At 49.9% G+C, this 26,521-nt stretch overlaps 11 protein-coding genes across 11 annotated transcripts; 4 read left to right on the forward strand and 7 right to left on the reverse strand.

Annotated features, from left to right (window-relative positions):
- Positions 1–418: 418 nt before the first annotated feature.
- On the reverse strand, positions 419–1,093 carry N7489_002453 (uncharacterized protein; the record flags this gene model as incomplete). Its single annotated transcript, XM_056708208.1, has 1 exon — positions 419–1,093. The coding sequence occupies one exon, from the start codon at positions 1,091–1,093 to the stop codon at positions 419–421; it is 675 nt and encodes a 224-aa protein (XP_056572510.1).
- Positions 1,094–1,104: 11 nt separating this feature from the next.
- N7489_002454 (uncharacterized protein) lies at positions 1,105–1,596 on the reverse strand (the record flags this gene model as incomplete). The annotated part of the gene is made up of 1 exon (XM_056708209.1): positions 1,105–1,596. The coding sequence occupies one exon, from the start codon at positions 1,594–1,596 to the stop codon at positions 1,105–1,107; it is 492 nt and encodes a 163-aa protein (XP_056572511.1).
- Positions 1,597–2,497: 901 nt separating this feature from the next.
- Positions 2,498–4,408, reverse strand: N7489_002455 (uncharacterized protein; the record flags this gene model as incomplete). Its single annotated transcript, XM_056708210.1, has 2 exons — positions 2,498–4,221; positions 4,279–4,408. The coding sequence occupies 2 exons, from the start codon at positions 4,406–4,408 to the stop codon at positions 2,498–2,500; spliced, it is 1,854 nt and encodes a 617-aa protein (XP_056572512.1).
- A 351-nt stretch (positions 4,409–4,759) lies between these two features.
- Positions 4,760–6,480, forward strand: N7489_002456 (putative endosome-associated ubiquitin isopeptidase (AmsH); the record flags this gene model as incomplete). The annotated part of the gene is made up of 2 exons (XM_056708211.1): positions 4,760–4,906; positions 4,987–6,480. 2 exons carry the CDS (start codon positions 4,760–4,762, stop codon positions 6,478–6,480), a joined length of 1,641 nt encoding a protein of 546 aa, XP_056572513.1.
- Positions 6,481–6,991: 511 nt separating this feature from the next.
- N7489_002457 (putative oxidative stress response protein Oxr1) lies at positions 6,992–8,201 on the forward strand (the record flags this gene model as incomplete). Its single annotated transcript, XM_056708212.1, has 2 exons — positions 6,992–8,001; positions 8,057–8,201. The coding sequence occupies 2 exons, from the start codon at positions 6,992–6,994 to the stop codon at positions 8,199–8,201; spliced, it is 1,155 nt and encodes a 384-aa protein (XP_056572514.1).
- Positions 8,202–8,766: 565 nt separating this feature from the next.
- N7489_002458 (uncharacterized protein) lies at positions 8,767–11,828 on the reverse strand (the record flags this gene model as incomplete). Its single annotated transcript, XM_056708213.1, has 4 exons — positions 8,767–8,946; positions 9,003–9,099; positions 9,163–9,845; positions 9,912–11,828. The coding sequence occupies 4 exons, from the start codon at positions 11,826–11,828 to the stop codon at positions 8,767–8,769; spliced, it is 2,877 nt and encodes a 958-aa protein (XP_056572515.1).
- A 1,950-nt stretch (positions 11,829–13,778) lies between these two features.
- Positions 13,779–15,724, forward strand: N7489_002459 (uncharacterized protein; the record flags this gene model as incomplete). The annotated part of the gene is made up of 4 exons (XM_056708214.1): positions 13,779–14,106; positions 14,159–14,287; positions 14,381–15,006; positions 15,068–15,724. The coding sequence occupies 4 exons, from the start codon at positions 13,779–13,781 to the stop codon at positions 15,722–15,724; spliced, it is 1,740 nt and encodes a 579-aa protein (XP_056572516.1).
- A 554-nt stretch (positions 15,725–16,278) lies between these two features.
- Positions 16,279–18,336, reverse strand: N7489_002460 (fungal specific transcription factor domain-containing protein; the record flags this gene model as incomplete). The annotated part of the gene is made up of 4 exons (XM_056708215.1): positions 16,279–16,728; positions 16,788–17,076; positions 17,128–17,554; positions 17,607–18,336. The coding sequence occupies 4 exons, from the start codon at positions 18,334–18,336 to the stop codon at positions 16,279–16,281; spliced, it is 1,896 nt and encodes a 631-aa protein (XP_056572517.1).
- A 721-nt stretch (positions 18,337–19,057) lies between these two features.
- N7489_002461 (GNAT family N-acetyltransferase) lies at positions 19,058–19,657 on the reverse strand (the record flags this gene model as incomplete). The annotated part of the gene is made up of 1 exon (XM_056708216.1): positions 19,058–19,657. The coding sequence occupies one exon, from the start codon at positions 19,655–19,657 to the stop codon at positions 19,058–19,060; it is 600 nt and encodes a 199-aa protein (XP_056572518.1).
- A 742-nt stretch (positions 19,658–20,399) lies between these two features.
- On the forward strand, positions 20,400–23,168 carry N7489_002462 (uncharacterized protein; the record flags this gene model as incomplete). Its single annotated transcript, XM_056708217.1, has 1 exon — positions 20,400–23,168. The coding sequence occupies one exon, from the start codon at positions 20,400–20,402 to the stop codon at positions 23,166–23,168; it is 2,769 nt and encodes a 922-aa protein (XP_056572519.1).
- A 361-nt stretch (positions 23,169–23,529) lies between these two features.
- N7489_002463 (uncharacterized protein) lies at positions 23,530–26,308 on the reverse strand (the record flags this gene model as incomplete). Its single annotated transcript, XM_056708218.1, is given in 4 exon segments — positions 23,530–24,348; positions 24,406–25,958; positions 26,070–26,271; positions 26,288–26,308. 4 exon segments carry the CDS (start codon positions 26,306–26,308, stop codon positions 23,530–23,532), a joined length of 2,595 nt encoding a protein of 864 aa, XP_056572520.1.
- Positions 26,309–26,521: the final 213 nt, after the last annotated feature.

A 26,521-nucleotide genomic window follows, 5' to 3' on the forward strand; every position in this document is an offset into this window, starting at 1 on the left:
ATTCTTATCATTTACTTTCCCGATCCAGTTTTCCTCTATCCTTTTCATCAGATTTCATGTAGAAGAACCTTTTTCCGAAGGAACATGGCACAGTGAAGTGTCCCAGAGACTGGGAACCGCCAAGCCTTCCTGTAGTGGGCCTCCAAGTGGGTCAGAATCTCGTCTGGGGATATCTGGAGGGTAGACACACTTCCTCAACACTCCTTATCCTTTACTCTTGAATGAAACGCGGATATCCTCACGCTCTATTATGTATTATGTGATTCGATTAAATATTACGCCCATTCTTCCAATATGCAACCAAAATGTACCCTGATACCATATACCATACATGTTCCGTCAAACTCCATCTAGATAGGGTATATGGACAATGCAAAAACCCAAAACCAAAAAGCGTCCCAACAAATCCCCTCCAACATCAACAAGACGCAAGCTGAACCCACTCCGGCGTCGTAATACGCATCGCCGGATCCTTAACAACAGCCGGCTTAACAATGCGCTCAACAAACCCATTCCTCGGAACCCGACTCCCACTCACCCCAGACCTCGCAAAATCAACAATCTGATGCCCAGCCCTCGCCATCTCCAGCCTCAACCGATGATTCATATTCGGATAAAGCAGCAAATCCCCCGTCGCAACAGCAAGCAGCGTAGCCGCAAGCGAGAAGACATCCGACGCCGGCGTCGGCGCCATCTCCGTCGACGTAAGCGAAGCCAGCATTTCCGGCGCCGTGAACGGCGGCGTGAACGACGACATCGACGCGCGCGTCGTATCGCGCGCCTCCGCGTGGACGGGGATATCCACTGTAGCGGAGAAATCGGCATACAGAGGCTGGAAAGGGAAAGCAGGGGCTTCGACGCAGTCGTCCGTGTCGATTGGGCGGAGGAGGATGTTGTGTGGTTTTATATCGCCGTGCACGACGGCGGCGACTTGGTGCAGCCAGTTCAGGCCGGTGATTAGTCTGCGCGCGAGGTCTTGGTATGAGGCTGGGCCTTGGACTGGGTCGAACATTGTTGCTGTTGTGTGGTGGGTGCGTGCTTGCTTGGATTGGTCTTCGATGTAGGATGCTAGTGAGGTTGGGATGGCGGACATTACTATTGCGCCTAGGGGGCGTGGTAGCCGTGGAAGGGGACGATGTATTGTTCGTGGCTTTGGGTGAATGTGAGGCGGGTTAGGGTTGATGCTTCGGCTTTTAGGACTGGGCGCGCATCGCGGCGCAAGGGTGCTTTCACGGCTAGCACTTGCGGTCTTGAGGTTGGGGAGCTTGGGGGCGTGCCTGGGGGGTTTGTTTGTGGGTGTGGGAATGAGCGCGCTTTGTATACTATGCTCCAGACGCCGCGGCCGAACTCGAGGGAGCGGTTGTTCTCGTCGTGGCAGATTTCGAGGTCGTCGGTGAACTGCAGAGTGCCGACATTGTCCTTGGAGGTGGATGGCGTTTGTGCTGCCTTTGGGTCTTGAAATGGACTTGGAGTTGATCTTGGGGGCCTTTCTTTGGCTATCGGAGTCACTGGTGGCGTGAGACTCGACGGGACTTGAGTAGATGGGCTTTTGCCCTGGGTTGTCTGGAGCGACAATTGTACTGGTGGGTTGGCCATAGTTCCAATGTGTAATATCGAGGGATTTGCGAGCAGGTCAGGGTCTATATGACCTCGGGGGAACAAGGCAAATGAAATTTGATATCAATAACGCCACCGGAACAGTTCGCGATAGGCAATTAAGCCTCACCCACGGTTGGACCGATAATGATGACGGAGTGGCGAACGCACGTTCTGATGAGATTGGGTCTATAGGCATAATATGGACAAAGAAGAACTGTTGGGAAATGGCCATCATAAAAGGAATCCAAAAAGCAAAGAAAAATAAAACCAAACCGGCCCACCGGTCTCGAACATAATCGACAGGGACAGTGACAGTGACAGTAAAATACTACGGTGACAGTTGCAAACGGGAAATTAAAAAGTCTGGAGAGTTCGGGTACTGCCGGTCGTCATTTTATTTTAAATTAAAGATGTATATGTATTTATTATAGGTTAATCAACGTTAGTTATGATAAAATTACTCGAAAGAGAATAAATAGGTTAGTTAATAGGCTAAAAGTAAATAGCTGTAAATGCATCCTATGTACGGAGTATTCCGTATGCGTCTCAACGGTCGATTCTTTATAATTTTATTTTTAGTGTTATATCAGTGTTTATCTAACTATGTTTAAAATCTGTGTCAATATTTGTATGGTCATTGACTATTCAATGCCAATCTTTACTCAATGCACCAAGTGCATTGATTACTGTCATTTCTACCCTCGACACCCGTGGACGACATCCAATCCTTTAGCCTCGTGCCCCATGCACATGGAGAATACATCCATGGATACTCCCAGTCACATTATGTCAGATTATCAATTAGATACCTAGGTAGGTATTCCCGTTAAAATCTATTTTACACAAATTCTAATATACAGTGATATACACGGTGATATACACAGTGATATACACGGCCCTATCTGAGCCTCATGTTAAGTAACTCTTCGCCTATCTGGGCCTGGGTCATTGTCCCGCCTAGAGCTCGGCTGAAGGCGATTATACCGAGCTTCTCCGGTAGCTTCTCGTACTTGACCGCAATATCCAACAGGGTTGCCGCGGAAAGAGTGCGGAGTCGAACATCGCTCAAATCATAGTCCACGTTATCCTGGTAGGTGAAAGCTGGGTCGGACGTCGAACCCTCCGGCAAGGGCATTGGCCCACGCCCAGGCTTGAGCCGTCTCTCGGCAAAGCTGGCAAGGCTTGGAATATCTCGCACATGACTATTGATACTCTCGGTTGAGAAAAGTGTTTTCAAGAATTCGGCGACTGGCATCGTGCCACGAGTCCCCACCACGGCTAGCATTGCAAGATACCGGTCGAGGACGAGTTGTACCGTTGTGCTTGGTAGGTCAAACGTCTTCTTCAGACTGGGCGGGTTGGAATCTGGTTCGAAATATATGACTGCGCGCCCGTCCCCGCGAGGATAAGTCTCATCGGGATGGATGTATAGGGGTTCAAATGGGCGTTGCTCATGTGTCAGGCCGACATCAACGAAATGGTTGGCGAGTCTGCCCAAGCGGACATCATCGATTGCATGTTGATGTTTTTCTAACATCGTGTGGTGAATGCTCGATTTTAAAGTGGCATAACTCGACTTGAGCGATACCATACGATCTTCTATAGCCTTCAGACTCTCAACACTCTCCTCGGGATCCGCAGCCGCACGTGCAAATGTCCAGCCCACTTGGTCCTGCTCAAGTATTACGTCGACAAGCTGTTGGCGGAAGTAGGTCGCTGAGTTATCCCTGGCAAGCTTTGTCCATGCTAATGCTCGCTTTCGAATTATTGCTTTGGCTTTGGGGTCCGTGGTGTCGCTGCACGAATCAAGACCTAGCTTATCTGCTTCTGCGATATCCATCAACTGCTTCTTGTGCATTTGAGTAAGCACTCGAGGTTGATACGGTCGCTCAACTCTCGAAGTTCGGTAGGGAACGTGTGGTACCACTTCCAAAGGAGGAAGCTCTCTGGTGGGTGGAGTGATAATGTTATTTGCTGCGGCTGTTTCAGCCACACGCTCCCTGGTCTTGTTCAAGTCATTCCAGCCCCGCCATTGATGGGACCGTTCCTCTTCAGCGGGACTGGCAACCTCTATGTTGTGCAAGCCTATGGTCTCCGCAAATACGCCAGTTCGTGTGCGTTCCATAGCGGACCGCGGTAACATATCCGAGACTTCGCTGGAGGGCATTGTAGCAAGAACTCGAACGGCCCCGTACAAGTTCACATCTTTCTGTTTTAAGCAGTTCTTCATGTAGTTGAGAAACCAGCGGCTGGGCTTGAAATGATCCATTCCACTTCTAGCAGCAGGCAAATTAGCGAGGATGAGAAGGGAATCATTCTTTGGTATAATAGCTGAGTTCTCTCGGTTCCCACGGCCTTGTTCTGGAAGATGAGCTGCGAAGAAGTAAGACCAATCAAATTTCCCATATATGGGTTCATCGACGAGCTTATAACACGGGTTGCTCTGGGCGAGCGGTTGAAGGAAATCGTTGAAACGAGGATCTGGTTCAACGAGGACATGGCGGCGTGGCTGAAGAAGTTCATTCACTTTAGATGATATGAGACCACCCCCAGGCCAAAGGTCCAGAATGTCTAGCGGTTGGTTTCGGCGGAGGTAGGGCGATACGCGCTCGAGGACATTATCTGCCGAGTCCAAAAGTAAGTTTGTAGCCATTATCAGATTCGGATCTCGAGACTTACCTATTAGGCCTTCACTCACGTACTGTGTTCGAGCCCTGTTTTTCCCGACCTGTCTGGATATCAATGGGTGAAGCTTCTTCGTCAACGGAAACCGCGCCAGCGGCGTTCGAGCTGTGGCGATTTTTGGCATTATTCAAGATCTGGCAAATGCCATAAATTTCAAGTATGACATGAAGGGGAGAGAATGGAGAGAATACCAATGAAGGAGATAAGAGGGTGGTAGAACTTCCGCAATTTTTTTTATTTGGAGCGGAGAGCGGAGAGCGGAGAGACCTTGGGAGCTTGCCGCTCTCATCCCACCTCTTCTCCCCTCATCTTTATCTTCGTCGCCTAGATGAGGCTCCCACAATTGCCGCTGGTCTTTCCAGGTTTCGGAAATTCCTATCATCTCACTATGCTCTTTGACGTTTGATCTACAACTTCATCATCTTGATTTCCTAACGCCTACCCTTCCAAGGTTGTCTTAGCGCGCCTTTTCGCCATGCCTTCCAATGCGACGGGCGGTGCCACTGGAGCTACTGCCCCTCAGAGCGTTGAGAATATTACGCGGATAGCGCAGAACTACGAGTACAACTCTTCTGTTCCATTGCGGTATTGGCTCAGGACCGCCACAACGCTTTTACGCGAGGTTGGTTATACCGGTTACCTGCACTTGAATCACGAGTGCTTTCAGACTTTCAGACTTGTTAACTCTTGTTAAATTACTAGGCCCGTATATATGAACGCGAAGGACACGATGAGCAAGCCTATCTCATTCTATTTCGACACGCTCAGTTGATCCTGGTCCATCTGTCTAAGCACCCCGATACCAAAAAGAACGAGGAAGATCGCAAGGCTTTGGTGGCAGCCGAGAAAGAGGTTGAGAAAAACCTTAGCAAGCTGGAGATTCTGAGGCCGCGTATCAATAAGCGATATGAGCGTTACACTCAGTTGATGCGGGAGCGCGAATCTCGCAAGCAGCCCTCCCGAACCAAGATCGTCGCCGAACCACGAGAACAAGTCGCCGATCCCGCTCTTGCCGGCGTGGCAGAGCCTTTGGAAGCTGGGGAGAATCGAGATCTCGCCGTGCAGTTAGCTCAATCAGAGCTCAACCGCCGAGCCACAGTCCGAGACTCAAAGAGTCTTTCTGGGCCATCTGCCGAAGAGCTGGAAACTCGTCGCGCAGCTGGTGTATGGGGTGACTGGGACCATTCTATCAAATCGGAATCCCGCGCGGGTGATCGCGACCTCGGTCAACGTGTTCAGGATATTAGCTCCAAGCCCGATCATACAGATGGACCTTATGGTCAACGTGCGAAAGAGCCCGTGGTCCCTTCGTCCGCTACTTCTACGTACAATTATCCAACTGTGCCACGTCAGAGGCCGCTGGAGCCCACTGTGTCTCCAGGCAATATTGCCATCCTCGATAAGAACGTCGAACGCCAGGCACCTCCGATATTGCCTCCGAAGGAGCACCTTGAGCCTAGCCGGGCATCTATCGTCAATGATTCTGCAACAGATTTAGCGCCAGCGCGGCCAGCTAAAGTATTGCCAGGTCCGGCGCTGCCTGAGAAGATCCGGCCTTCCGAACAAGCAACCGCTACGCGCTCAGATCTCGATCCCTCGAGTTACACCTTCAAACCCTCCGCCTATCTCGAAAATGGCACCCCCCTGCGCTCGGTATTTTTACCAGCGAACCTACGATCCCGCTTCTTATCTCTGGTTGCTCCTAACACCCGCGCCAACCTTGAGACATGCGGTATTCTGTGTGGTACCCTTGTCTCCAACGCGCTCTTCATATCCAAGCTGGTCATCCCCGAGCAGACATCGACATCAGACACCTGCGAAACGGTTAACGAATCCGCTCTTTTTGACTACTGTGACTCGGAGGATTTGATGACACTCGGCTGGATCCACACACATCCGTCACAGACTTGTTTCATGAGCTCCCGTGATCTACACACGCACTGCGGTTACCAAGTGATGCTGCCCGAGAGTATTGCCATTGTGTGCGCTCCGAGTAAAAGTCCCGACTGGGGTGTGTTCCGACTGACTGATCCTCCGGGTCTAAAGTCGGTTTTGAACTGCCACCAGACGGGTCTGTTCCACCCACATGCCGAGGAGAATATCTACACGGGGGCCTTGCGGCCGGGACATGTCTTCGAAGTCAGTGGGTTGGAATTTGAGACGGTGGACCTTCGTCCGGGTTCGTTGAAGAACTAATTGCCTTGCGTTTTGATTACTCGATACACACTAAGATACCATCATCGCATTGGCCTGGCTTTTTGTGACATTTCATATCAAGGGTTTTCTCTAGAAGGGTGGCGTTGCCAATTATGTCAATAGCGTTGAATATAGCTCTTTGCATATGTTTCCAATTGAAATATTTTCTTTGTAGTGTACATCAAAGACGTGGGCACCTATTTGATAGGCTATGGCTGGATCTAGCAAAGTTCCGCCTTGACGAACATTTATCATCTCAGCAACACGAGTGTACCTAGAAACTGTTTAGCAAGCCAATTGCTAGTCACATAACTCTTGGATCTAAATCCATTACCTACAAATGTATGTAATAGCCAAGAAGTTCTCTCGTAATCATGCCATGCCTTACAAGGATGATGTCCAGGTGTGACAGCTTGGCTCATTTTCCCCACATAGATAACCTGAACTTCCACTCCGCATACTTCTCTACTTTCTCTACTCTTCAACTTTCAATTGGTTTCGAATTGCTCGCATGTCGTCCACGTCAGAAAATATCCCCTCCGACACCCCCACCTCCTCCACCTCCTCCACCTCCACGGGATCAGCATCCCAGCCCACCGAAAAACCACCCTACCAATCCGCCTCCTACTCCTCCTACTTCTCCTACCCAGTCACCCACGTTGTCTCAGGACTCTACCGCCGCATAACAGACCCCGACCTAGCCAAAGAAATGCCCTCCGTCATGCCATGGTCACGGTCCTCCTCCTCATCCGAAGTCTTCACACCACGCCGAACAGCCTCACCCTTCCAACCACCACCGCTCACACCCCTCACCCTCGAAATCCCTACAGGAGCAGACCTCCTCCAGCAGCGACTCCTGACCCGCGCCCTGGCAGAAGAAATCCGACTCCTAGTGCCACCCCGCCTCCAACTTGCCGAAACCTGGCGTCTAGCCTACAGCCTGGACCGCGACGGCGCCTCCCTCTCCACCCTCTACGAGAACTGCGCCCAGTTCTCGCACCGCAGCCCGCGGGCGGGCTACGTCCTCGTAATCCGCGACTCCTCCCCTTCCAGCTCCGTCTTCGGCGCCTACCTGACAGACGCCCCACACCCGGACTCGCAATTCTACGGCACGGGCGAGTGCTTCCTCTGGCGCGCAAGCGTGCTCCCACCGCCGGCAAGTTTCCCCCTCGTCCTACCAGGCGAAGGACCACAGTCCGAGGAAGCCCTTGAGCGCGCTGGCCTCCCCCCTCCCCCCTCCGCCGATACCACTACCGCCGGGCGCTGGAGTACCCTGCGCAACGACAAGTCGAAACCCCCGCGCGCGGAATCCCCGGCTCACAATCTCAATATGAATATTAAAACCAACCTCGCGGCTGCGAGTGGTGGAGTCCTGGCGCCTCCATCGCCTTCCTCCATTCATACCCCTTCGCGGAGTGGTGCGAGTACCCCCGAGCGCATTCGTTTCAAGGCTTTCCCGTACAGTGGGGTTAATGATTATATGATCTTCTGTGAAACTGGATTTCTCAGTCTAGGAGGCGGGTAAGTGGTTGATGTCTCTGGGAGAATATTGCTCATTGGCTAATATATGGGATAGTGACGGTCACTACGGATTGTGGCTTGACAGCAGTCTTGAAAAGGGTGTTAGTGCATCCTGCCAGACCTTTGGCAACGAGCCTCTCTCGGATGAAGGCGTTAAGTTCGATGTTCTTGGGGTGGAGGTGTGGTATGTTGGTTCTTGAAGAACTGTATATGTACAGCCTGACACCTTGCACTGGATGTATAAAGCGCTTGCCTGTGTCAGGGGGGATTATACGTATTGAGGAGGAATTATTTCGATATAGACAGGGCCGACTGGTGCGGACTTTGGCATTCTTCGAGATTGAATCCGGATACCTCAGGAAAATGGTCTTTGGGTTTATCTTGTTCATCTTAATGGCTCTTCAAATACCCAGATGGCGATGTGCATTGTTGATTCTGTTATGCCATCTGCCCTAATTTAGTGTCTGTTTCTTGTGTCTCTTGGCCTAATATGGTGTTTCGTCGTGGTAAAGAGAGATACTAGGACATGAACAATGTACACAAACAGTTTTTCTTTTTTTTATGATCTTTTGCTATTGTTACAATTTTTTTTTTCTTTTCAAAATCCCTCCATATCACACCCTCCAAGGCTCAAAGACATTCAGATTGAACGAGGTGTTCAACCTGCAAACTCCATAAGAGTCTCTTTCCTCATCCCCTATCCCTCCCCCCTTCCTTTTTTTGCTTTTTCTTTTTTCTCTTGTTCAGACTTCCATTAGTTGCCCCTCAGGTCGACTTCCCGGGATTCTCAGGGTCAGATGAGAACTTGAACGTCGTACCCTCACCTCTTTGAAGACGCCGCGTCATACTCGCAATACGTCGCTGTTGCTCAGTATCACGTCCCAGTCCAAAGAGCGACTGCCTTGGTGGCTGACGGCCGAGCCTGTAGTCAGCCCATCGCAGCTCCTATATCACATCAGTAACCATTCAAATCGACCTCAGGATAAACATAAGCTTCATACCTCATGTGAGAAGGGTGTGAACTTCCTGTGAAAGCAGATTGAATAGTACCGGTTGTACCAGCCACCATTAGGATCTTTTTCCTCCCAGTACGAATTCCTATTGGATCAAATCATGTTAGTCACTTTTCCACACAAGAGTCCAGAATAAGAGTATACTTACGCATCGTAGCTACTGGTATCTGGCGTACCGAATAGATCAGGTCCAGCACGGAGCGAGCAGAACGGGCTAGACGTAACTGTCTGGGGGAGCGGAGGTGTAGGTCCAGCGAATCCAGGTACACCGGAAGTTGGAGCGGCGTTCGCAATCGGGGCAGATACAGACGGAACACTCACAGTCCCAGAATTCATGGTACCGGGATTCAAGCCGAATGGACCACTCGGGCAAGGCGTGGTTGAGTTCTGCATGTCTGGCGCCTGGCTGTATGGCCACGAAATCTGATACCGGGGCGTGTTGTTCTGGCCTTGGACTCTAGAATCCACACACAGTACGCCGAAGGGATTGGCAGATGCGCCATTGCATATGATCCCTTGGGGGATGAGGTAGGGTTGGAGAGATGAACGCCCATGGACTGAGGATGATCCGAGTGGCTTGATTGCTCCGGTAGATGGCGCAATCTTGAATTGATCCAATGCTCGCACTGCGGCTTGCAATAGCTTGAGCTCACCAACCAGATCGTGTCCCTGATTCTCCACACCATTTTGTACACCAGCGAAAAGGTCTTCGATTTGGCTGTCCTCCATTTCGGTGATTTTCCGCGTGGTCAAGAGGTCGTTCAGAGGGTCGAGAAGGCAATTTTCGATTCCGAGGGTCGTAATGTTGTCCGTGAAGACACCTAGAGCATTCTGTTTCTCGTCAGTATCTTGCAGATGACAAGACTTTATGGTCAATGACTGGTTCTCCTAACTCACGTTGTAATATGCCTGGAACTGGTCGATGAGATCCGAAGCGACGAATGGGTTGCTTGATGATTCCATGCTCTGGGTAGCCGCCCGAATTTCTCCCATATTGTAGGTAGTACTGAAATTTGATGGAAGGCTCGATGGAAGGCTCTGCTGCAGGTGGGCCAGCACGCGATCGTTCCTGGACTTCTGCATCCTAGCAAGAAAGCTTCGATCGAGAGGCAATGGATGGCCCCGAAGGAAGCTCCGACTCAGAGGCAATGCATGGCCTCGCTTGTTGGCAGCAGTCAATTCAAGTACCTTGCCCAGTAGACTGGCATGCATCCTATCCAATTGGGGTTGAATAACAGTTCGTACTATCACCGCAGACATGTGTTCGTCCGCAAGATGATCCATCAACAGCGACACGAATTCCCGGATTGTCTCCCATGATTTCTTTACATGGGCTCGAGCAATTTCAGCCCAGGGCTCCGACTGGTCTCGGAACAGGTTAGCCAGAACTAGCTGATTGATGTTCCCTGGGAATTCAAGTCCTCTGTCGCGGCACATTATCTCAAGCACATCAAGTTCGAACTCCATGCGGCTCTTGTGAACCGGCTGTCTGATATTTGCGTAGGGGTTGCAAGGGTTTAGCAATGAGGTGACCTGATTGCTGACTCCATGGATAAATTGGCGACAGCCGGCAATATCCATAACATCTGCGAAATCTTCGTTCAATGCACGGATGATAGCACGCAGACGTCGAGGGTCACGGGTCGCGAGTTGATCATCATCCACTCGGGTATCAAAGAAGTCGTCAATGTACATGCCATTCAAGGCTTGCGAGGTTATGCGGTGGAAATCGCTACTCAAGTTGACAAGCAATGCCTTCTGTTGATCGATCGTCTCCCGAGGAGTGCGCAGCTTAGACATATTCGATTGGATCTTCCGAGTCCTTTGGTTGATTTCAGAAATCAGTCTGGGGAGGCTGCTCTGAACGTGATTCACAAGAAGGGTACTGAGTCGACTGCGCAGGTTGTCAGTACCAACGGACTCTCGTGGCACGGTTTTCCAGTCTCCTCGCTCGAAGAACTCTTTCTCCTTCTGATCTCTCTGTTCATCTGGCACATCACGGCTGTCGGATGATCGCGTCCACACCAAATGCAAGCCCAGCGGCTGTTGGGATATTTCTTCTTTGACGGCCATCTGCCATAGCTTTTCCTCGTCGGACGATTCCTCAAGTGTGTCGAGATGGGTGATGATTCCCAAGATCCGGCTTCGTCCTCGATCATACTTGTCCGCGAAATCGTTTATCTTTTGAGCACAAATGTCGATTTTTGCGGATACCACAGCGAGGATGATGGTACGTGGATTCTGCACGTATTTCTCAATTTGAAGACGACCAGCACACTTGTCCTTGTTTTCGTCGTCTATGCCTTCTGTGAAGTAAAGCCTGGGAATATCGATGAGAGTCAGGTTCGGTTGATCGGGGCCAGAAAGCTCCACTCTCATGACATCTTCACTGAATCCGTCTTCGAGAGAGGGTTTGACGAATCCAGTAGCTTTTTCAATCAGTGATACTGACTGCTCAGCATTGGGGGCGGTGACCATGGATCCTTTGAGTTCCTGGATGTCTAACTGGCTTTTGCTCGATGATGGACCAGGTTCAACGCTGACTTGGAAGCGAGTAGTTGCATGGCGGCGTAAGGTGATCTCAGTAACGAAGCCATTGTAAAAGTCCTTCCTGACTGGGAAGCGTATGCGAGAGATTGACTCGATAACAGAGCGCTTGGCGTTGGCCTTGGAACCGCAGATAATCATCTGTGGCAACTCAACATGCTCGCCAACACCCATGCTTCGGAGTTTGTCGATGGTGTTAAGGAGCAGGGGAACTTGGTCTGGCCGCAGCTGACGGGGAGGCCCGCCAAACTCGGCTGAACCAGCCATGGTGAGATTTAGATGTAGCAGGTAACAATGTAGATAGAACGACTTTAGTGGTTGATAGAATGAAGAATGAAAGGTATGAGAAGATGGGAAGAAGGAAGAAAGAAGAGAAGAGAAGAAAAGACGAGCCATTTTATATTTATGGTAGCAATCGACGGCCTTAGGCCGTGTAAAGTCAACAAAGCTACAAACGCCGCGGCGACAGTGGATGTTTGCCCCGACGATATAATGGGACATGTGTCCCAACGACATCATTGAACATGGGGCCCGACGACATCAATTGTTGTGTGCCCCGGCGAGATCGTGGGCATGTTACTATATGCCGCCGTAAATGTCTGCACTGCTACCTTCTCTATTGCTACAATCTCATTTGGAACACGCGTGGTTGGATCTCCTAGCTGGCTATTGAATCCTCTACTCCCATCTGTAATCAAGAGATTAGTTACAAATTTTATCCCAAAATGCAATCATTGGTGGTGTCTTTATATTTTCCTATCATCAGTTTATACCTGAACTTGCAGGTGAGGTACTAAAACAGTCATCGTCCTAGAAAGTGCATATATGAATAGTCAATCAACTGCATAGGTTGTAGGGTAGATGTTGAACAAAGGGAACATGGCTGGTACTAAGATCCACCCAATATTTAAATGTAAAGGCGTTCACGGATGAAATTGCTCGCATTCGTTCATCCCCTAGCGGTCACTAAGATTGTTGTAGCCTTTGAGAGCAGAAGGGATCCAACGTCCAGGTATTGCTTTGTCCCTCAGTTCTGCTTGCTTTACGTTCCTTTGTCATCCAGGACTATATGGATCTAGGGTATGTACGTCTTCTTCTTATATCCTTTATTTTCATATCCACCCTACCGATTAACACTTGCCCTCGGTAATGATGCTCAAATATGGATCAACTAGGTTAAGCGTTGTTCCTTTACCTCCTAGTTAGAGGCCCCAAATACATCGAGGTCTACCTCAATTCGATATCATCTTACACAAGGGCCCCGGGGGTAGTCCGTCCTGAGGTCAAGACCTCGGGACACTTTACCTCAACTTATTCGGAGACATCTCAACCGTGCACAACCTTGACTTAGAGGGCGGCCACTGAAGGCCTCGAACCTGCAATATCCTCTTCCACCCGGTCTGCAACTAACTGTTAGTTCCAATGGAATCATTACTACTGCTGGTACGCAGCAACCGCTGTTCGCCAGTTTTCTGTTACCCCTCCGTGGCCCCGTGATAATGATGGAAGGTTTCCCTCTAGTGGTATTCAGCAGCCCCACGCCCACCAATATTCTGCTCGTCCGCAACAACTGAACACCAGTTCGACTAGACGCCTTCCTGCCACTAGCACCCCACAGCCCGCTGTCGAACGCTCTCCGTGCACCCTTCCGTCCTTCCTGATCGGCTCGCCACCTGGGCATCGTAATCTCAAAGCTTAAGTGAAGAAGAACGTCGGCACAGCTGACCTGCTTCTGCTGAAATCCGCGGCGGGCTTGCGCTGGGAAGATCTAATGTCCCACATCCCGTGCTACGGTAGCACGGCGGTCCGACGTCGCCAGGGCAAATCCTTCAAGGCAAGCTCCTTGGGCTTCTTTCCCCATCCATGGCATCTGGCTTCTTCGGCAGCAAAAGGAAATTTATACCTGCCAAAGGCATTTTGCAATACCCACTACACGTTGGCACGCATTATCCATCGAGCTATATGAAGCCACTTCGTTCGTATTTGGGGTCTAAACTACACAGTTTGAGGACGGAGATGAAGAATATGATGCTGCCGAGCATCCCGATTCTGACCTTCGCCTGAGTCTCGAAGCTCCAAAATGTCCTGACCGCTGAATCAACGAATCCCTCTGTCTGGGATATCTAACGCGTCACCCCTACATACGTGCCCGCCAATTCTCTGTCACCCCTCCCTGGCGCCGTCGCCAGGTTATGCCTGCTCGCCAGCAGATTAACGATGACAATCTGCAGCACCCCAGACCCGTCAGACCCGCGCTTCGGTTCAATAAAAATCTCGCCATCGCCCAATTGGACCCAGAAGCCGGCGTTACCGCTCAAGACATCAAGTGACAGACGAAGGCATCTTTTACTGCCTCTGTACGATGGCACCACACCAGAGAAGCTCACGCTTCCAAGCCGATTTCGACCAACACGGCGACATCCGCACCTCCCGTGTCCCGTTGGACCCCCAATGATTGTGTGGGTCAATGGCTTACCTTGGTTCCAGGTGTACAAGGCCTTCTACGTTCTCCGCGGAAGTTGGAACCCTGTGTCGTACCTCGTTGGTAGGAAGTACCGCTCGAGCGTCAGGGGGTTTTACATTGGGCGCCGCGTTAGCTCCACCGGCCGCTGTCCAGGCCAGCCTGGAGGATTCCCTGACACAACTGACCCTCCGTCCTTTTGACTCCGCCACATGCCCGGATCCCGACGCCACGAACGGCCCAGTCGATCTTATTCTAGCCGCGGGTGAGGGACCTGGCGGTCGCTGCTTAAGACGATACATGGGACTGCGAGAAAGCCGAGGCCACATACAACGTGTACAGTGACTGGATCTCCGAGTACCACGCGCACAAAGCCAGCAGATGTATTTCACCCGGAGTCACTCACTGCACGCTCAGTCTATGATCACTCTACGCTCACCTTCAACTCTCTTCACCACCTATCTTCACCCTCACCTGTCTTCATCACCTGTCTTCATCCTCACCTATCTTCACCCTCACCTGTCTTCACCACCTGTCTTCATCCTCACCTATCTTCATCCTCACCTATCTTCATCCTCACCTATCTTCACCCTCACCTATCTTCACCCTCACCTGTCTTCACCACCTGTCTTCACCCTCACCTATCTTCACCCTCACCTATCTTCATCCTCACCTATCTTCATCCTCACCTATCTTCACCCTCACCTATCTTCACCCTCACCTGTCTTCACCCTCACCTGTCTTCACCACCTGTCTTCACCCTCACCTATCTTCTCCCCACCCAAACAACATGTGGCTTCAACCACGGTGTCCTTACCTTTGCGCGTGCACACCTGGTGCTTGACGTGTCTGAGGGTCTCGGTACGAGACCAGACCGAGGCTAGTCTCACATCACTTCGGCCTTTTGTCGCTCAATGCTTTGCCGAAACATATGATGCGAAGAATTGTCAGCATTGCAACAAGCTCAACAAGCCTTGTGAGACGGTATGGTTTCCGGGGTCGCTTTTGTCCCTTTTCGTTGGCGATTCGTACTGACAACACTTAGGTCCCCGAGGGTGTCGAGGGAAACCGCGATGAGCTTCTTGCGTACCTTCGTGGGCTCGTGAATTTTGTTCATCTAGTTTTCAGCTCTTGCCACCTAAGCATCGCGATCCACTCCTCCACCCTTCCGGGACCAATCGAAGCCTACTTGGTCGACAATCTAAAAGCTAACCTGCTGATTGGCATGGATGTCATGGGGCATGAAGGCTTCCGGCTAGATCTTGACGCGAAAACACTACGGATCTCCTCATGTATGAACATTGAGATCCCCATCGTTATTCACGCCAAGCCGCACCATGCGGCCCAGCGTGGGACGACTCTCAAAAAGGAGCCTCAATCTCAAGCTGGCTTCAAAAAGCAGGACGGGCGTCAGCCAGAAAGCCTTACTCAACATGCATCTGTGAGTTACCCATTCCACTGTTGGATCAAATCCTTGAACACCTTCCTGAGATTGACCGAGCTCATTTGTCTTGGCCTGCTGCGCATTCTTCTGTCGTCCCCCTTGTGGCTAGGTCACCTCGGTCACCTTTTTTACACCTTTGAGGGTCCAGAACAGTTCCTGGAGGAACTGCGTGAGGAGCACGGGTATGTTCCATTCTTGGAGTGGATTATCCATGTGCTCTTGCGTAGTTTTGCAGGAGACTGGACATTGTTCGGTTGAGGGCAACTGGCATCCAAAACTTCCTCATATTGCTGCAAGGCAGGAAGCTGGCAAGTCCGACGATTGCCGCTTCACCTGCACAAGTGCAATTACATACACCTGTTGCGGACCCTTCGCGGTCATGTATGATGTCTTTGCAGTTATGTCCCTGCCTTACCCTTACCCCAACTGATCAATATCGTATTCTCAAATACTTGCAAGGAGAGGGATACAAAAGTCATACTTGGAATTAGCCTAGACGTTGAAAATTGTCATGGGTTTGAATCAAGGAACTGGATAGAGACAGCTATACCAGCAATCTTAGTTACATGGTTTCTCCATTCCAGATTCCCTATTGTAGTCAGATTCCTAGAGGATTGCCTCTATGTCTTGGGAGTATCGTTAGAATTAGAACTAGAAATCAAAGCGTCATATGTCACCCTTCTCCTTGTGGCAAATGTCATATTTCTGGGTTCACAGATAACGCTCTCTCGAATAAGTACTCCTCTCGTCATCTAGTCATTTCAGACGATATAAGTGCCTGAGTGCCCCTGGACTCCACAATGATTTTAATTTTACATCATAGTCCATTCGCTGGCCGTGTTTCCCAGGTCGAAATCGATTGCCCAAGACATTAGATCAAAATTATCGTAATCATCCAGATTGATAGCACCAATCTCGCCAGCTCCATCAGCGAGGGGACTGTCAATATCAGTGGTCAGAACTGACATCGGGCTCACGTCAATGCTTGTCGCGACATCGGGAGTCGCCTGAAACTTTGGTGTCGCAAACTTATCCAGGATCTTGTCCAACTTCTCCGTGATGGCTTTTGCAGCCTGCAAACAGAACGCTTGATTTCTTTCCCGGGAACTGGCCACACTTTCAAGTTGCGATGCAAGTACTGAAAGATTCCGAATCACAGCCGACGTCTTTATACCAGGCGGAAGGACTCTTGAAGGATATCGCGTAATATTTTCTAGTGCAGTCGAAAGGACTGCGGCAGAAGGCAAGCCGCAGGACAGAAGCTTCACCCTGTCAGCTATGAAAACAAAAAGATGGGACGGTAAGGGAAAGGAGTGCGTACGATGAGAGGCAAATCATTGAAGGTAAAGGCACCTTTTCTGCGAGAGATTCCCATTTGCACAACTGTCTCCAATATGTTTGCAGACACATCAAGCAGCTCAGGAAGCGGAGATGAGCTATCTTCTCCAAGGAGGTGGTATATCTGGAAATGGATTTGGAGGTAGGCCAGATGAATCTTCGCATGCATATAACAAGTGGTAAAAGGCATGTCAGATTCCCAACAATCCTGAGTATACCTCAGATGGGGAAGCAGGTTATCCCAAGTCTGACGGCATTGAGAAGACAAATCTCTAATTGGTTGTCAGTGGCCATTCAGCATCTCTCCGATTGACGGTTCATACCTGAGCTGGGCAGGATCGGCTGCCTGTGATGCTTGAAAATGATATTCCACAATTCCTTCCCGAAACTGACTTAAAATATATCGTAGTCGAGCATAGGTTGCTGCCCTAAGTTTCCCATCCGTGTTCCAGCCATCTTCTGTGAGTCGACCTTTTGCTTCTTCTAGTTCCTCGGGGGTTTGGGCGAAAATTTCATCATCTGACAAATCGAGGGGGAGCTTGACATCAACATATCGAGAGGTAATGCGAGGTGGTAGATTGAACACCAGGCCGAACATTTTCTCGAGATAATATTCAGTCACAAAGCATCTCCTCCGGCATTCTGCAAGGAAAAACGGAGTTCTCTCGGGGGAATATGTCGCTTCTCTGTTCAAGCCCAAAGCCAATAAATCTGTCGTGAGATCGCCCACCAAACGCCACACACCGAGGCCTGGAATCAATCAGTCTCCCACAATCAACAAAATTTGCATGACATGACTCACTGGCATCTCCTTCAAGGAATGACCTGAGCTCCGCATTTTCATTCGCCAACCATATGATGACGTCGGTTGACTGAGGTGCAAGATCACGAGCTAGTCGTAAGGCCAATGTACTATACCAAACCATGTCTTGGACAAATGCACCATCCTTATCCTCGTCGCGGTCAACAAAGAAGACCGAAGCACGAGCAGCCATAGTATACAAAAGACCGATAGTCTCGACCCGAAGATTTGCGCCACAGAACAAGGCGCAGAAACCATGCAGGTCTAAGGATGGGGTGATGATGACCTCTGTAGAGGAAGAGAGCAGCACAGTTTCTGATATCTCCGAGATATCGCCCAGCTCGACTTGCTCTCCCTTTTCTCCAAGAACATGGCCCGAAGATACCAGATCCGTACGGAGGGTGTCCAGGATTTGCAGAACGACTGGTTTCGGTACAAGTGCGTTATGCTTGAAAGAGTAGTATTGATAGAGACACTTCTCAATGACTGGGAGGTATCTCAATTGAGACACAATCTCCTTCATGGTGGCTAGGTGGGCCTCATAAGCTTTGCTGTCATGCGAGCCCGGAGTGGGTGTCTGTGGCAGCGTGTCAGAGACGGTCGACATGAAAGGCCATGTGTGAAATTGGGGTGGACCAGCCGCAGACCGTCCAGGATGGGCCTGGCAGCCTTTTGCGTTGTTCCTACTCCATGATGGCGTAGCAAGGGTTGATCGGGGCAGCGTAAGCATGGTCGGTCTTCGTGCACTCCGAATTTTAGATAGAGGCGCGGGATGGTAATAGCATCGAGAGTCGAGCCCACGACGCTGGCAGGAGGCACAAATTGGTTTGCCATGATCACATCGACTTTTTCTCTCTCTACAAGGTTCACATGAGGCCAGAGCACGATTGCGCCTGGTTGTCGGTGCTGACATGTTCCAAAACGTGGTAGGGCGATGTTGCCTGTATCTCCATGTCACGAAACTGGACCCACACTGGTATGCATTCAGTACTTCTTCCTGCTCGCTTTCCAGGCCCACTGGATTGGAATTGGTATTCTGCAGGTTCAGTAACCTTGTTCAAGTCATTTTGCTTGTTTCACTAGGGATATTGAGTCATAAGGAGCAATTGGGAACGAGTTCTCGCTGTCAGAGTCCTACCACGTGAGTTTACCCCGGTACAAGGCCGGTAACAGAATGCGTATCGGACTTGTATCGGCATAGTTGACTTCGTTACATACCACTGCTATAGTCGACTTCGCCAATATTGATGGCGAAGCAGGTAAGGAGGATGCTGAAATATGAATGTACTAAAGCTATAGATTCTAAGGAAAAGAGAGAAGAGAGCAAGATCTAACAATAGTCACTGTATAGTTATCGCAGCCTTACTAGTTACCCTTACTAGCCAATATACCATTGTGTGCTTACGATGTGAAGCTACTGTATCTAAAAAATGTAAAAGTCCATTTCGGTGTCACGATTCTCCTTCTATCTCATCTAACCATTGAGCAAGCACTTGGCAAGGCCATTTTCCTTCCACGTCCAAACTTTCGAACCTCTTAAACCCCTGAGACTCATAGTATTGGACCAATTTGCCGTCACCACCTGCATAGCAATCTACCCGTAGTAATGAGACTCCAGCCTTGCTGGCAAGATCACGCGCATGGTCCAAGAGGCGCTTGCCAATCTGATTGCCAGCACATTGGCGATCCGTGACTAGTAACCGCACGTAAAGCTCCGGCTCAGAGACAGGTGTCACATAGGGCGTTCTCTCTCCAAGAGCAAGCGCACCTACGATGACACCGGGAGCTTCTCCATTCATAGTTTGGGGCTTTAGGTTGGAGATTCCATTTTGACATAGAATTGGCGTGTTATTTGCAACCTTGATAGCGAGCCAAAGACCATGGCCGGTTGTTGCAAATTCTCTGAGTTGTTCAGTGCGTTGTGGATTCTCAGAAAACGGTGCTGCTCCCCACTGCCCAGTTCTGTCGTGCGATACCAGCCATTGGACTGCGGTATCTAGAAGGTGGAGGACTGCCGGAACGTTGTCCACTGTTCCCCGCACGATAGTCATGTCGTGGACTTCATTGTGGATTGTGCTTTGTAAAATTTTAGTCAGTATCTGGGAATGGCCTTTCGTTTTTGTTCTTCATTTGATATTGTCCCCTTCTGGTCTACCTCTTCTTGGGTAGGCGCTTCGAACAATAACACACTTACTTTGATGCCATCTATCCAAGCAGTTTGAAGAGATATTGTAAGTAATCTCAATAAGCTCAACTAACTTGAAGTTTTTGAAGAGGGGGCGTGAGATCTTTGGAAGATTGCCGAGGTTGCTACATTAAGGGGAGATGGTTACATACATACTAGTATGTATCCATGTAAATTACATCACCTTGGGATGCAACGGTGGCTTGACAACTACAACATATAGATATAGATTCTACCAAGGTTGGAACGGCGTAACTGCTGGATCAGCATATGGGTGTCCCCTTATTCTACTATCAGATGTACAAGTACCGTGCAATGGCCTCGAGGGCTTATGAGGTTCAACAGTTTCGCGGATAAAACACAAATCTGTATCCTACTATGTACATATATAGAGCTGTGTTTCTTTTTCTAAAATACCTAGGTAGGTAGATATGATGTTTACGTGAGTCATGACTGAATTGAATAAGCTCCGGAGGTCAGGGCTACTAAGCCAAGCTAGGTAACTGTCTAGCTTCCAAGGTTCTTTCTGTTATATCTACTCTTACTCGCTATCATCTCATCAGTAACCTTTTAACACAACACATCTATTTCATTTTAATCCTATCAAAATGGAGCACGATTTACTCTTCATCGTCGATGCATCAACTTATCGCAGCTGCTATATACGCTCACTAACCGCATCCCTCCCTGAGATAATTTCATTTTCCACTCAAACTAGATGCTTTGCACGAATCGGAGTTCTAGTGTGCTACGGCTATAACTGCGATAATGTCCTCGAGTGGTCAGGATGGCTGAATAAGGGCGAACAACGACACTCGCAAGAGAAACAGCCCGATCTAGTCGCTTTCGCCAAAAGACTCCGCGCGAATAGGAACACCGAGTCCAAGAGCGCTATCAAAACAGCTCTCGCGAAGGCCTGCGAAGTCATGCGCTCTAATGCGAAAACACTAATCCTTCTCTATGCTGACAAATGCCCTATTCCAAACGTGTATTGCCCCGGAAATAGCTGGAGCGGACCGATGGATAAAGCTGCACTATTAGCCCCGGGGTCTTACTCTCGGTATGGTTTCGCATGTATTGACTGGGTGTCAGCGTGCAATACCCTTCGAGACGGACCGAAACAAGCACAGGTCTTTACTATCCTCCATAAGTTTGTGGAGGAAGCGAATGCTGCCTGGTATATCTACCTATCTACTAGGACAGATGGAGCTTGTGTGCAATTAAGGAGCGACCTAAAGGGGGACATTGCAAAGGTGATAGTTGATTTGCTTCTATCATGGATGGAAGTGGAGAAAGGGCCTTCTTCTGTCAAGGAAGCCCAAGAGGATTGTCTCGCAGACCTGTTACGCTATATCTCGGTTACTGAAATTGACAGCATTGAGAATGAGCAGGATAAAAGCACGTTTCCATATTTCGACACCGGGAAGTGGATATACTTATATGGCAATGAGAACATCTCTAAGGTCAGGTTGACTACGGATGTCATGAAAGAATATGTTCCCAAAAAGACCGCCCCTATGCCAGACTTGGCCGAAGAGATCACATCTATCATCAACAGTGTCCCTGATACAGAAATGTATCCATGCGCCTTCCTTGACCCTACATTGGACTTCTCACACAAGTGGCATGATTATGCACACGATGGGACCAACAGGCCTGTCTCACATATGACCCGATCCGAGCTTTTGCAAATTGGCCGATCTTGCAACCCCGGTGTTCTTCGGCGGTTTGGTGCTATTCTGACTAGGTTGACTGTCATATCATCGGCGCGTGAAATACCCGACCACATCTCTAGCGCTGATCCCGATCCTGTGGTCAAAATTCCATTGGTATTGATAAAGGAAAAGTACAATAGACAGTTCTGGAAGGTCCTTCTACACACCGTTGAGCCAGGGACGAAGCTGCCGGCCCGATCTGCCGCTCTCCTTGCTGCTCTCAGTCTGCGAATGGGAATCGTGCCACTGATGAAAGTAGCAGAGCAGGAGATGCTCGCGTTCAAAGACAAATGGAACGACCCTTCGATACCTCAAACATGGACTCTCGGATGCTTGACACTTCTCATTGACTCTGACGAAGCACACCAAAAACAGCAGGAAATGAGTTTGACCGACAACCGATCCCGGATCTTACACCCTACTGACAGAACGTTGTTTGACCGTCTAGTTACTTTCAAACGTCTGGAACAGCGTACTTGTGTTCAACTTCGAGCTCGAGTTAGGCGGATAGCAGACAAAACAATCGCACCAGTCGGACCACTAGTGACATGCAGAGAGTGTCAGTATCCCCAATCCGTCACCTTAATGGGCTCCAATGGAAAATGCGGTCTATGTCTCGACTCGTATGTCGATAAGGAGCGGAAGAATATGTACACAGATGCCACTTCCACGGCCATCTGGGTCGAGTGTTCCTCTCGATCCTGCCGTGCCCAATACGTTGTACACAACCCTAATGGGTTGAGGATGTCTCGTCCCGCGAAATGCTACTACTGTCGAAGCCAAGGCAGCCAGGATAATAGCCCGGACCACGTCAAACAGGATGAATCACCTGCCCCAACCGTGCAATGCACTCTGTGCTTAAACCGCATGATCTGGCCCGAAGAATACAGGGCCTCGTTCAAAGAATGGGATTTCATCTGCCCCTTGTGCACTTCGGGCTATGAGCTAACAACAACGCTCGAAGTGACACCACAAGAGCTGTTCACCGAGAACAAATTCTCTTGGTTCATCCAAGATGCAAATGGCTTGGAAGTATGCTTACAGGACGGCTCTAACTTCTACCGTAGCGAATCCATCTTCCAAATCATTACTAGACTGGGCAGCGAGGGCTTCCTTTCCAGAATCAGGCTTTTCCCTTCACCTGAACCCGAGCTACGCTACCACGGAAAGCCCATCCACAACTCCAAACAACTGGTCTCAACCCTCCAGGAGCTCGTCGCAGACGACAAAACGAGTGACAATAAGTGTTCGCTGTGCTTCGACCAATGCGGAAAAGTTTACCCAGCCTGTGGACGAGATGGCTGCTTCCAGCGAATGTGCTTCACTTGTGTGGAACGATGGCACAAGCGCAACTCTGCAGGCTGTGTGATTAATACTGAGATGCTGGGATGTCCATTCTGTCGCCGATACCCGACCCCCCGCCTATTGGCGAAGTATGGGATGTTGATCCATTCAGTTAAAGATATTGGTAAAGCAGTCCGTGATAAGAGAAAGTTCATTTACGCATGGTGCTTGGAATGCGCTACTGCCAAGGTGGTGATGGAGCGGAGCTGTATGCCTGAAAAACCCCTTGAATTGACGGGATGGATTTGTGATGAGTGCCTCCTGGAAATATTCAGGAAAAGTAATGTCGACGTGAGCACCGTGGTAGAAGACACATAAGGTAGCGAGGACGTTAATCGACGCCTCCGGAATAGGTGATTAATTGTTGGATATTTCATTTGCGAATTGACTGAACTAGCTACCTTGCAGAATAAAATTTGGTTTCACGAGTGCCACCCTTAAGCTCCAGATTAATATGGCCCAAGAAAAGGAATCGCAATTAAAGAAACAGAGTAGTGAATGTGAAAAAAATCTCCGATATAGGGATCTCCAGCGGCGTCAGAACAGCAAAAACCCCGCAAAGAAATCATAACGTTGGAGACGATGGAAAAGCACAAAACATCAGGGGGTATGGGTAATGGTACAAAAATAGAGGAAAGTCCAGGGGCCGATGAGAGACATAGGGGGAACACGAATGAGACTAGTAAGGCGAGTTGACAATGTCATCCTTGCCAAGACGACTGCCCCATCCGCTGCGCGCACGCTTTGGTGTGGCCGGGCCAGCGATACTCTCACGAGTAGGCTTCTGGAAAGTACGCTTGGCGACCATGTTGACCTCGTTCGGCAGAGCAACGATCACATTCTTGTCAGAACCGAACCGGAAGTTGTCGGCCATAACGTTCTCGCCGTACCGCTTGATAGTGTACGGGTCCTTGCGGTTGGCAATAACCTTCTTCATACTCCATGTAATGATGAAGGGGCCGGTAGAGGTGACGATGCTGGTTTCCGTTGAGTCGATACCAGTGTTGAAGCGGGCCGTGGTGAACGAGAGAGGCTGCTTCGTCTCGTGCTGGAACTGGGCAACGTGTGCGGGCTGCAAGCCAAGACGGCGGGGCTGAGGCTTCGAGTCCTTCGCGAAAGCACGCTCGAATCCAAGCTTGCCCTCGTTTTTCCCTTCTTTTTGAAGGGAATCAATGAGGAGAAGGTAGGTACGGCAAGTTGCCAGCACCCAGCGTCCATCTGCAGACACATCAAGACCGATGATCGGCTCACCGAGAGCCGGGATATGAGTCTTCGCATTGATGCCAAGACGGTCGAACATGCGGATGTCACCCTTGTTGGACGCGACAGCAAGGTATCCCTTCTCAGTAGTAGCCATAGCCGAGAAGTCATTCTTGCTGGCGTACTGCTTCAGATCGGAATCGACAAGCTTGTTTCCAGAAAGACGAGGATCGATGCGGTAAAGGGCGTTCTTCGAGACTCCAACGAATGGCTGCGCGGCGGTCATTTGCGCGAATTTCTGCGAGTTTTGTCAGTTTGTCCAGAGACAGATTTCAAGACACGATAGGTCACTTACGTTTTCGGGAGCAAACGTCTCCACGGGAATATCGTCATGGACTTTCCATTCGTCGACGATTTTGCCGTACTCCAGATCCATCTTGTACAGCGAATTGGGATCGTCTCCATTCTGGAGAATCATGTTCTGATCCTCAGCATGGAGCATGACCTTCTTGGGGCTGAAAAGGTTGCCCTTGGGGGTCTCGACTTTTGAAATAGTGGTGGAGAATTCTAGGTTGTTGTGAGCGGTGTGCTTGAAGACACCGATCTTGGATCCGCGCACGACGAATGATCGATCATGCTTATAACCGACTGCCAGTTGCGAGTTGACGTTGCCATCGGCGTCGCGTGTGACGACATCTTCTTCCTCCTCATCGCTGTCGTAGTGTTCGCTGCGCTGAGCATCATCCTGGTCGCCATCGTATGTCTCTTCCTCTTCTTCTTCAACTTCTTCTTGGGGTTCGTCGGCATCCTCCATGGTAAGATCCTGGAAGGCATCAAGGACATAGTCCCGGTCATTCTCTTTGACCTTAGTCCACTTCACCTCATTGAGCTGTTCCCATAACGCCTGCATGAGACCCTCCTGGAAACGTTCTTCCGAGGCTTGGTCCTTGAATCGCAGTAGCCATGAGTAGGCCGAACCATCCTCACCGTAGTGATTGAAGATAAACGAAAGATATTCGAAGTTGAATACGGGGTTAATGTCGGCCACAACGGCCTGTCCTAACCACTCCTTGTCCTTGCCAGAAATCTGGAGCCAGTACTGCCAAGTACCGACCTCCGAGACAGTAGCAACGATGTCCGACTCCTGGAGCACAAAGGTTCCGGTGGAAAAGTCGAACAAATGCAGCTCGGCATTTTCCTTGCAGAGGATCTCTTTGGCTTCGGGATGGGCCGCAGACGGCGGGGCAGTAGTCGGTTCCTCCTCGAGAGTGGCAGTCTTGACTTTTCCTTTGGACTGAGCATATTCCACGTCTTTTGCCATGGCTGCAGCTGAGTCTTCTGCTGTCAAGGAATTTCTAGTCGGCGAAGAGACCGGACTCGCAGATGGAATGGGCTTCTCTTCGTTGTATGAGAACTCCTCCAACTCCGCCTCGGTAGCCTTCTGCGCGCTGCGGCGGTGTTTGCGTTCGTACTGACACTGGAGGGCGGCAAGCTCGAAAGTGGCGACTTTGTCCGATGGGACCGAAGAGTCACAGATGAATTCAAATAGATCGCCAGCGTCACCACTCAGATCATCCCAAGCCAATATCTTTGCGCCTCCGTCACGGACTTCAGACCGAAAGTGGAGGGTTTGGTCCAGAAGGAAAACCTTCTCGTCCTTATCTAGGCCGTCGCCCGCGCCTTGCTCGCCGTCGTCGTCCGCGAGTTCTTCCTCGCCCTCTTCATAGGCTCTCTGGATTACAAGCTGGTATTGAAAATCCTGACCGGTGCGTCGGATCGTGGCAGCAGCGTCCTTGAAGATAAGCTCAGAGTAACCTTTGGGCGATTGTGGGCGGACCAGATACAGCTCGCCTTGGGGGATTTCGATGATGGATTCTTTCGAAGCGTCACCGAACAAGAATTTGCTCACTGTTAAATTCAGAGAAGAGGAAAATTAGTTTACTAGTTCAAAGAGGCAAAAGAACGAAAAGTGTCCTGATATGGAGGGGTTTGGCGGGGCATGAAAGGCGCGTTGCTTACCGTTGCGGAGCATAAACATGGTTGCGAGGGGCAGCTGCCAAACAAAAAACCCGAGAGGCAGTTGAGGCAGTTGAGAGGAAGGGAGGCAAGAGTAAGTGAAGGGAAAGTAATATGGGAAAGAGCAAAAAAGAGGTAGACACAGTAGCAAATTCCCTTCTACCTGGATGAGGAGGGTAGAGTAAGAAGCAAAAGCCAGTCCCTCCTGTGCAAATAATCACAATGAAAATCGCTTCCGTCATAGATTCCCAAATTGTGGCTGTGGTGGCTAATGGCTTAGGTAAGCACTTTCCAGCCCTGGAGGGCTATGCCGAAATAGGCAATATGCTTTTCTACCTCCATGGATTCACGTTCACTGTCTTTTGAAAGGCTACACTTGGAAAAGTCCATTCCACAAATTAAGCCTTTTTGACCTTTCCAGCTGTGCAGCTAACAAGCTGGGAAGGAGGGGAAAA

Source organism: Penicillium chrysogenum (assembly GCF_028827035.1).
Source record: "Penicillium chrysogenum strain IBT 35668 chromosome Unknown utg000001l_segment0_segment0, whole genome shotgun sequence".
Taxonomy (NCBI): Eukaryota; Fungi; Ascomycota; class Eurotiomycetes; order Eurotiales; family Aspergillaceae; genus Penicillium; species Penicillium chrysogenum.